This window comes from Phyllostomus hastatus, unplaced genomic scaffold, assembly GCF_019186645.2.
Source record: "Phyllostomus hastatus isolate PE091 unplaced genomic scaffold, TTU_PhHast_1.1 phas_contig_524, whole genome shotgun sequence".
Taxonomy (NCBI): domain Eukaryota; kingdom Metazoa; phylum Chordata; class Mammalia; order Chiroptera; family Phyllostomidae; genus Phyllostomus; species Phyllostomus hastatus.
In genome coordinates this window covers 6,731,739-6,741,990 of record NW_025333900.1, presented here as the reverse complement: position 1 = coordinate 6,741,990, position 10,252 = coordinate 6,731,739, and the positions used below count along the sequence as shown (strand labels likewise).

The window sequence follows — 10,252 nt, the reverse complement described above, 5'->3', positions numbered from 1 at the left end:
TTCACATTTTTCTCTTTATATAATTTTGTATGTAACAAAATCAAGAAGAAAATTTTAAAATTAATCAAACCAGTCTATATGCAATAAAATATTGTTCCGAATCTGTAAAAATAAATCCTAAAAGTTCTTTCTGAGTTTGGCAGTTTTTTTAAAAAAATTAATCTTGCTTCAATTGCAGCCTCGCAAAGCGCAGCACACGGAAGGCGGGGCTCCGGGCTGCTCAGGCTCTGCGCGTGCAGACGCCGCGCTTCTCAATGTTTCACCGGAAACCATGGTTTTGAAGTTGCACGTCCCTCCCGAACCGCACTAACACCTAAATAAAGTAGATTGTTTGGTTTGTGTTAATAGGATGGCATGTGCTTATTATTAAGAAATAAGTTACTTAATTGTGTGTGTGTGCTGGGTTAAAGGGGGAAGCTTTTAGACCCCGTGGCTGTTGATGAAAACTATAGATACTGTCCTTAGAAATATGTCATAAGCAGGACACACTGAAAACTTCCTTAGGGTTCAGAGTTGAGCTCTCCACCTCTTCTGTCCCCATTCAGGACCTGCTGCCCCAGATGCTCTCTGGCAGTGGTCTTATTCTGTATGCTCTGATGCTATTCATTTGGCGTGTCCCCCAGCTCATCATGGTTCTGGATTCTCTGAGAACTGTCCCCAGTTCATGGTGTGGGCTTCCAGAAGCCGTGACTATCTGACTCTACCTTTGTCATCATTTGAGTGGACCCAGAAGGGACAGCTGACCTGAGCTGGGCCAATCTGATTCTCTTCATAGATTTTTAGAATTGGATGAGAAAAGCTGCTTAGAGGGGGTGAAATTAACAGGTGAACCCATAAGCAGTGAGGCAGCCACACTGTACTCTAAAGATCTGAGAAGAAGAGAATGCTGTCTGCAGAAAGAGAGGCCGAGAGGAGGGCTGGAGAGAGCCCTGGGTGTTTTTGGTTTCTCTTTTCATCCTGAAGCCCAGCTGCCCTGGCGGAAGAACTCGGACATATTATATAGCCTCATTGGGGGAACACTGATCTTTTAAAACATCTCAAGACGGAAGATATACTGCATATAAATTATTTTAATTGTATTACTTTCTGAATTTTCTAGAAATGCCTTTTATTCAGCTTGGTAATTTAAATAACAGATTACCTGAGCCTCTGGGCCCTGACACAGTGAGTTAAGAAATGCCTTACCCAGCCTGAACAGCAGGCATGCATGCACTGGCATTTGGTACACTCATAGTGATTTCAGTGTCAGGATGAAACAAAAGTGCATAGTAGTCACATTTGTGTGAATATGGGGAGAAAAACTGTGAAGAAATACAACCAAAGCTTTAACACCTACCGCTGGTGGGCTAGAGATTTTGTTCTCTAAAGGGTTAATGGTATAGGGACCACAGAAAGCACCGTAGAAGTTGTACCTGGTGAGATATACTGTCAGGTGAAAGGGGATTCCTGGGAAGAAGAACGAAGCAACAAAAATAAATCTCACCCACAGAGCAATTAGTCCAAATAATTTTCCCATTCATAACTGTAGTGCATACCTCTCATTTTAGTTTAATAACAGGGTGTGATATGCATGTGTACTTAAGATATATATGAATATATAACACAATTTTTAAAAGATTTTTATTTATTTTTTAGAAAGGAGAAGGGAGAAAGAAAGGCAGAGAAACATTAATGTGTGAGAGAAACATCAATCAGCTGCTTCTCATGCGCCCCCAGCTCAGGACCTGCCCAACAACCCAGGCGTGTGCTCTGACTGGGAATTGAAGAGGTGACCATTCTTTTCACTGGCCAGTGCTCAGTCCACTGAGCCACAACAGCCAGGGTGACACATACTCTTTAAAGATCTTTTTTTAAAAAGAGTTCTGACTACTTTTTAAAATATCAAAATTGTCTTCAACCCATCACTTCTTATCCCATATGCTTTATTTCTTGTAAAACATATCACAGATTCACTGAAGTGGCTAAGTGGCTGGGGTAGGGTGGGATTCCATATTTATACATTAAACATCGTCACACTGCTGTCCGTGGTAATTAATCATGTCCCAGGTTTATTTTTTGTGGGCAGCAGTAACGTGTGAACTGAAAATCTGTTATCCCTGACCACTGGATATTAATAGAACCTCGTGTCAACATTGGTGTTAACTCTCAACAGCAGAGAGAAGGAGCATAATGAAGGGATGTATTTAAGAATCAAACATATCCCAAAGTATTCATGTTTGTATTTAATAATAATAAAAAAATACATTCTCACTGAAAATTTTGGAAGTACAGGGAAGTCTAAAAAAGAAACAAAGGCAGCCAAGTCCTATCACCAGAAAAAATTTCTGCTAAACCAGTTATGTGTTCTTATCTTTTTTGTCTGCTCATGCACGGGTATGTTTTTGCAAATTTGAGATCATATTATGGATACAGTATTGTCTCTCTACTCTCTTCCCTCGTATTTCATCAACCCTTTCTCATGTCACTATTTTTTAAATTGTATTTATTTATTTATTTGAGAGCGGGAAAGGAGGGGGAAAGATAAAGAGAAACATTGATGGGTTGCCCCTTGCATGCACCCCATCCAAAATGGAACCCACAGCCCAGGCCTGTGCCCTGAGCCGGAGTCAAACTGGCGACCCTTCACTTTGCAGGACGACGGCCAACCAAGCAAGCCACACCAGTCAGGGCATCACGTCACCGTTTTTAAAAAACAAGCTTCTTTAAAGCTGTTTCATGTTCTGTCATGTGGCAGTACCATAATCATTTCATCTTTCTCCTGTTATTTAGAGTCACTCAGCAAATGTAAATGGTACTCTTGAAAGTGCTGGATGAGGATTCACTGACGAGTGAAGACAGTCCCTCTCTAGGAATCTGAGGCCCTAGTGGCAGAGCCTGGACATTGATCACTACTATGCAGTGTGGTAAGGCTGCCTTAGGGGACACACAGGCAGCTGTCAGCTCCTAAGTGGCCACTTAACCTGTCAATAAGTGAGGACAACATTGTTCAGTGAGAGCAGTTGGAAAGAGAAGAGAAAAAGACCAAGGACAGTGTCCTAAAATTGTTCAAATTCAAGAGACCTTAAAATCTCCAGGTTCCTCTTTCCAACCATACCCTCCAGCTCATTTTTCTGTAGGCACTGAAAACATTCAGGCCTGAATCACTGCCTCCTCTCCACCAAACCCCCTCACCCTGAGAAGCCAAGCATGTGGACATGAGTTACACAGATGGGTGGTCAGAGGGAGCACTGAGAAAACAGGATGCCCTGGGGGAAGGGCAAAGCTAGAGATGTCACGAGAGCCCAGGGCAGAGTCCAAGGAACCACATGGGCTGCAGAGACTCACCTGTTGAGGAGGTGTCCTGAAGCCAGCCTGAAACACAGAACTGCCCTGGCTGGGTAGCTTAGCTGGTTAGAGCATCGTCCTGGTACCCCAAAATTGCAAGTTCCATCCCTAGTCAGGGCACATACAAGAATGAACCAATGAATGCATGAATGAGTAGAACAACAAATCAATGTTTTCCCTCTCCTTCCTTCCCTCCCTCTTTCCCTCTCTCTCTTTTGTTCTCTAAAAATTAATAAAAAAAAATAGAAAAGAAACTCAAAACTGACTGACCCAGGAAGGACTCAGTTTAGCGGAGGAAGCAGGTTTTTTGCTTTTTGGACTCATGAGCCCATGCTCAAGAACCTACTGTCTTTGCTCTTTCTCTTCCGAGAAGTTACACCTGTCCCCCCTAACTGAGATGATTCCATTCTATGTGCCTTGCACCTCTCTTTTCTCTGCCATCACTGTCAGGTACAGTCTGGGAGGTAACTGTGTCATTGGACTTGTTTTGGGATGCCCTCTAAACTGCATGTATGTGGCATATCTCGCCACATTTGCAAAACCTAAGCAACCCCTCCCTCCTCAGTTTCCTCAGCCTGCTCTCCTGAGCTCCTTCTTCTTTGCTATAACCGCCTGAGCTGGGTCTCCGTTTTCCCTTTTCTGCTAGATGGTACTTTCAACATAGGTCCAGCCACTGGCCAGAGGTCCTATTCTTCAAGTCCTATGGCCCCAGAACCTTCAGGTCTCATTCTAGGCAGAAGCAGGAAGAGGAGGGTATGTTATTCCAGGACCCTCCAAGTGAGGTGTGTTGGAGGGAAACAGAAGAAATCCACGGAGACTGTGCCATGGAAAGATTCACCATCAAAAACTCAAAATGCTAGAGTGAGACTCAGGGCATTTCTTTTATTAATCAAGGTGTGTATATATGTGACGAGGATTATACTCTATAGTCCCACTGAGAAGCCCATTAGAGACAGGAAAAATGCTTAGCCCTGTTCCTGGCTAATTGCTACTTTACTAACAATGCTTCTTATAAATCCCAGAGAATCATCAAAGAAAAGGTATAACATTTGTGTTTACTACTTGTAAATAGCATCCTTCTATGTATTCACTCATTCTTCCATTTAAGAAATGTTATTGGCAATTACTTGTGTATCAGGCGTGTGCTAGGATCTGTGGACATGCTGCCAAGCACAGCCAGATGTGGTTCCTGCTCTCCTGGAACTTAGTTTCTCTCTCCAGAGACAGGGGCAAAAGAAAAAAGGGGTGAAGATAAAGAGCACTTTTAAGACAATTTGACCTTGGGTGTTGGGCACACAATGTAATATACAGATCATGTATCATAGGAATATACACTTAAAACCTATATGACTCTATTAACTAATGTCACCTCAATAAATTTAATAAGATTTTTTAAAAGATTGGATAAAAAGGGAAACTGGACTCCACACACTTGGTAAAGTACAAAAAGGACAAACTAGGAGAAGGGGCTGACCAGGCTGGATGGACAGGAACGCTGGAACAGAACCTGTGTTTACCTCCTATAGAGGCAGCACACCCTGAAGAAGATGATTGCTAAGGATGCTGAGCAAGAATGGGGGGCCCTACACTGTGAAAGACTCCAACCTGCGTGTTTTTAGCTCTGAAGCTTAAGTGAGAAAACCTTAATTCCCAATCACATGCCCCAAAATATTTTCATTCTTCAAATTTGCCATTAGAGCCTTGACAGTAATTCATGAGAATGGATTGTCTCTGTATGTGCCACAAGGCTTTCCAGAACTACTGTGCTGTCTACCAAGCAGTAGGGCAATTATTAATGATCATTCTTTTAAAACACCAGGTTTATTGCACCTTTTCTGGTTTACCTCACCTCTTGGTGCAGTACTACTGGCTGTCCCGCAGAGGCAGCAGAGGATCAAGAAGAAGGCAGGATTATCCCCGAGCTGAGCCAACAAGGTGGAGCCCTCCTGTTCTCTCCTGACAGCTAGCTACCTAAGGTCATGGAAGGGTCTGACCTCCCCCACAGTCAGCAATGAGTTGAGGGATCTTTGGACACATTTTAAAAAAATGTTGGAGCAGAGACAAGCTAGAAGCAAGTCAAGAAATCAATGGAATCGTCTGGAAAACATCTTGAGAAGGCAACATTCACAGTGCAGACTTGTCCTAGATCTGGGCTGTTTCTGCCACAGCCACCAGTGGCATGTGGTTACTGAGCATTTGATGTGGGGCCGGTCTGAATTGGGACATGCTGTGAGTGTAAAATACACACTGAATTTTACTCAGTACTAAAAAAAGAGAGTAAAATATTTCCTTAATAATTTTTGTAAAGATTTCATGTCCAAATGGATTTTGTATATTTGGGGTTAAAAAAATATAAAATTAAAATAATCACACTAGTTTCTTTTTACTTTTTAAAATGTGGGTACTAGAAAATCTAATATTATAATGAGGCTCTCATTATAATGCGGCTGGGGAACCCTGGTTAACCCCACTGGGCTGGTGCTGTGTCCCAAGACTAGGTCTAACAATATTACATTTTTGGTTTCCTGAATATATTTCTTGACTTAAAGATTACTTCAGAAAATAATTTCTATTTGATTAGATTTTATTTTGTTGTTTATTTGGAATGGAGGTGTATTATATCCTGAAGTTATAATATTAAATTGGTTTTATGTTCCAACACATAGATAATCTTTGAGTCATGTAACACATAAAAAAAGTTCTTTCTTATCTTACATTAAAGCTTCTCCAGGGGTTTTCACACAGAATAAAAATCCTCTGTTTTCCCAGAAGTCTAGCAAATAAGGGGTGAATGATCATGGTAATGGTCTCTAAATGAAGACAAGTGAGCTGATATGTGGTTTTATGAAGAGAATGTTCATGTAAGGTATTGGGGGGCAGAGGTAGTGGGGATTTCCTGAAAATGAGAGATTCTTGAGAGAGGTTATGCTGTCACCTATTTGGAGATTTTTAAAATATAGGGTAGATGCTCTATGTTTTCAATCTTGACTGAGGTTGGAAGTATTTACCCTGGTGTCATGTGAAGGATTGTCATAGTGCAGTTGTTAGTGGTTGTCAAACTTGGCTGCACATTATAATCATCCCGGGAGCTTTAAAAATCCCAGCTGCCCAGACCACTCCCCAGGCCAATTAAACCTTAGGTATGAGAAGCACAGATTGGAAAAACACTGGGATGGTTAAGAGGTGGGCTCTGCAATCAAACTGCCTGGCTTCAAATCCAAGCATGGCCACTTCCTAGCCATGTGACTCTAGACAAGATGCTTAACTTCTATGAACTCTATTGTAAAAAGGGATGATGAAAATAACATTCTTATAGGATTGTCATGAGGCTTAAATACGATAATATATGTAAAGCACTTAATAGAAAGCAGACAGCATAAGTTCTATAGCAATTATGATGAACGGTTTACATATTTCATATTAATTTCTCTAGAAGACATTCCCAGTCATGGTTCCCCCATCTCATACTCATTCACCTAATGGGTTTCTTGTATTGTCCTATAATACACCATTGTTCCTACATGAATTGATTTTATACGTATTTATTATCTACTTTAACTGCAAGTGTGATAGGAGACACACACCTGCTTCGCCCCCTTGAAGTTTAACTTTCCTCGTGTGTCTGTGTTTTCCTAGTCTGATCACAAGCAGCATGAACTGTGAGTCTGGCCAGCCCTAGCACCAAGCACGCAGCTTGGAGATTTGGAAACTGCAGGACACCAGAGTTGGAAGACTGGGTTGTTCTAGTTCTTGCTTTGCCATTAACAGACTGGGTTACAGGGAGGAACCCTCTTGTTATAAGTAGGTGTACTTCTTCATGTGTTAGGTGGACATAATCCATCCATGACTGTTGCGAAGATTACACGTCTGATCACACGCTGTGCATACAACTTGTAAATGCCCACTGTCAGGCTTTTAGGAAGCAGTGCTTCACACGCCCACCAGAGGGCAGCAGGTCTCCCATGTGCGCACCGCTGAGGTTGACGTCAGGACCAGCGCTCCGCCCTTTGACCGTGACCCTGGGCGGTGCTGGGCGGTGTCCAGTCCCAAGCTAGTGGTGCAGCTGGAACGCCAGTGGCTGCATGATGGGTGCGGAGGCCTCCGGGAGCGGGCCTGCCCTGCCGGAGCTCATGCGCGAGGCCGAGACCAGTTTGCTCGAGTGCAAGGTGTGCTTTGAAAGGTTCGGCCATCGCCAGCAGCGGCGTCCGCGCAACCTGCCCTGTGGCCACGTGGTCTGCCTGGCCTGCGTGGCTGCCTTGGCGCACCCGCGGACGCTTGCCCTCGAGTGCCCCTTCTGCCGGCGAGCCTGCCGGGGCTCCGACACTAGCGACTGCCTGCCGGTGCTGCACCTCCTGGAGCTGCTGGGCTCCACACTGCGCCAGGCCCCGGCCCCGCACCGCGTCCCCGCCTGCTGCTCTGGGACCCTTACCTGCCACCAAGCCTTTGGCGGCTGGGGAACCCTGGTTAACCCCACTGGGCTGGCGCTGTGTCCCAAGACAGGGCGGGTAGTAGTGGTGCACGACGGCAAAAGGCGGGTCAAGATATTTGATTCCGGGGGAGGATGTGCTCATCAGTTTGGAGAGAAGGGGGACGCTGCCCAGGAAATTAGGTACCCACTCGATGTCGCCGTCACCAACGACTGCCATGTGGTTGTTACCGATGCCGGCGACCGCTCGATCAAAGTGTTCGATTTTTTTGGCCAGATCAAAGTTGTCATTGGAGGCCAGTTCTCCTTGCCTTGGGGTGTGGAGACCACCCCTCAGAATGGGGTCGTGGTAACTGATGCGGAAGCAGGATCCCTGCACCTCTTGGATGTGGACTTTCCAGAAGGGGTCCTCCGGAAAACAGAAAGGTTGCAAGCGCATCTGCGCAGTCCCAGAGCGGTGGCAGTGTCTGGGCTCACTGGGGCCATTGCAGTCCTAGAGCGCCCCCTGACGCTGGGGCCCGGGACCTGCAGCACCACAGTGAAGGTGTTCAGTGCAAGCATGCAGCTCATCGGCCAGGTGGATACCTTTGGGCTGAGCCTCTTCTTCCCTTATGAAATAACTGCCTCTGCTGTGACCTTCGATCACCAGGGGAATGTGATTGTCGCCGATACCTCCAGTCATGCGGTCCTGTGCTTAGGCAAACCCGAGGAGTTTCCAGTACTGAAGCCCATCATTACCCATGGTCTTTCTCATCCTGTGGCACTGACCTTCACCAAGGAGAATTCTCTTCTTGTGCTGGACAGTGCAACCCATTCTATAAAAGTCTTTAGGGTTGACTGGGGATGATGGGCGTGGTGAGGGGCCTGGGGCTTGGAATCAGAAACCCTGGAGCCGCCACTAAGGAATTGTTTAGCCCTGGGTAAATTAATCTCATCTATCGAACAGGGGTCAATAACTGCCTGGGCAAACCTACAAAGGTTGAGGTAATTATTAAAGAGAAATAATGAAATCTGTTTATTGAATAGGTGCTCCCTGTGGTAAGAAATTTGTAAGTATTAGCTCCTTTAGTCCTTAACAACCACCCAATAAGGTAATTCTGTTATTGATTTCATTTTAGATATGAGAAAACTGAGATCCAGAGAGCTAAAGTGACTAACCCAAAGTAACACTTATTGTGACAATCACCACGAGGACTCAATCTTGACTCCAAAAAACCTCTTTCTCTTAAATAAGATAATGTGTGGGGGGAAATATGTGAATGTATATTGTTGTCATGTGTACACTATTTACAAGTGGCCATTTATTTTAGTTGGATGCACAAAGATAGGAGACCTTGTTGAGGGTTCAAGAGAAAAGGGTTTGCAGTGTGCAGGGCAGAGGGGAGTAAAGAGGGGGAAGTGGGACAACCTGTAATAGCATAATCAAAAAATATATTTTTTAAAAAAGAGAAAAAGGGTTTTGTGGTGGACATCAGTTTAGTTCAGCTTGCAGCTCCTCTGAGGGCTCTCTGGATGGAGTTATTGTGGATTTTGAGTTACTTGCTAAGAAAAACAATTGAACTGCTTACTCCGAAGGCAAACGTGTCCTTTAGTACCTGTATCTCCCCCACTGTATAGGCACTCAGGAAATAGTGCTTGGTTGGTTGAGAAAGGCCTGTGTTGCTGTAAATTCTAAACTACTGTAGAACACACATTTATACAAGTGTTAAAGGGCTGGATGATAAAGGGCTGGATGATATTCCTGTTACATGTTTATGTTAACACAGAGATAAGTCACCACAATCAGTTTGTGGTAAAAATGATTTTGCTGGCCTTTTTACAATCGGTAACCTGGAGCACTTTTGTGTTGGGGTTTTCCTCCATGCAATTTAAATTTGTTCCATGTGTTTGCAAACACTGTATACTCAATAAATACTTCCCTTGATCCTAAGTCATCATTTAGGCCACTGGTAAACACTGAAATACGTTTTGAGTTGAAGTAATAGACTTGACCATGATAACACCTGCTTAATGTTGCAATTGGTTCAATGAATGGAAATTTCAGGTGAAGTGGCCAGTTCTTTATAAATTGTGTATTTTTAGCTAGTGTAGACATCTCAGAGATTAGGGCTGTTGGAATAGTTCCAAATAACTGGCACCTGAGAAGCAGCAAAAGTATTTCTCAGGGAGAACACCCTGTTTTTGAAAGGTGAATGTTAGTTTCAGGTAATAGCTGATGCTTTATTAACAATAGGATTCTATGATACTAAGACTTTTAATAGGCACTAGTGACAGTCCTAAAATTATAAGTAAAATATGTTCAGAAGGACTGGAAGTGTACCCAGAGCCTGGTTCCCATGCCAGTCCACAAAAGCCCATTTTGCCTCAGTGTTGTCATCGTACAGCACCCATAGTAAGATTGCTGCAACTCTGGATCACTTTTGTCAGTGCATTCTAAATAGAGATTTGGGAGACAACCTCCTGACCCCACACTCACCCCACCCATAGAGGTCTCCCTTTGGT

General features: G+C 44.0%; 1 protein-coding gene across 1 annotated transcript; it reads left to right on the top strand.

Annotated features, from left to right (window-relative positions):
- Positions 1-7,374: 7,374 nt before the first annotated feature.
- NHLRC1 (NHL repeat containing E3 ubiquitin protein ligase 1) lies at positions 7,375-9,664 on the top strand. Its single transcript, XM_045847103.1, has one exon. The coding sequence runs from the start codon at positions 7,407-7,409 to the stop codon at positions 8,595-8,597; it is 1,191 nt and encodes a 396-aa protein (XP_045703059.1). The 5' UTR covers positions 7,375-7,406; the 3' UTR covers positions 8,598-9,664.
- Positions 9,665-10,252: the final 588 nt, after the last annotated feature.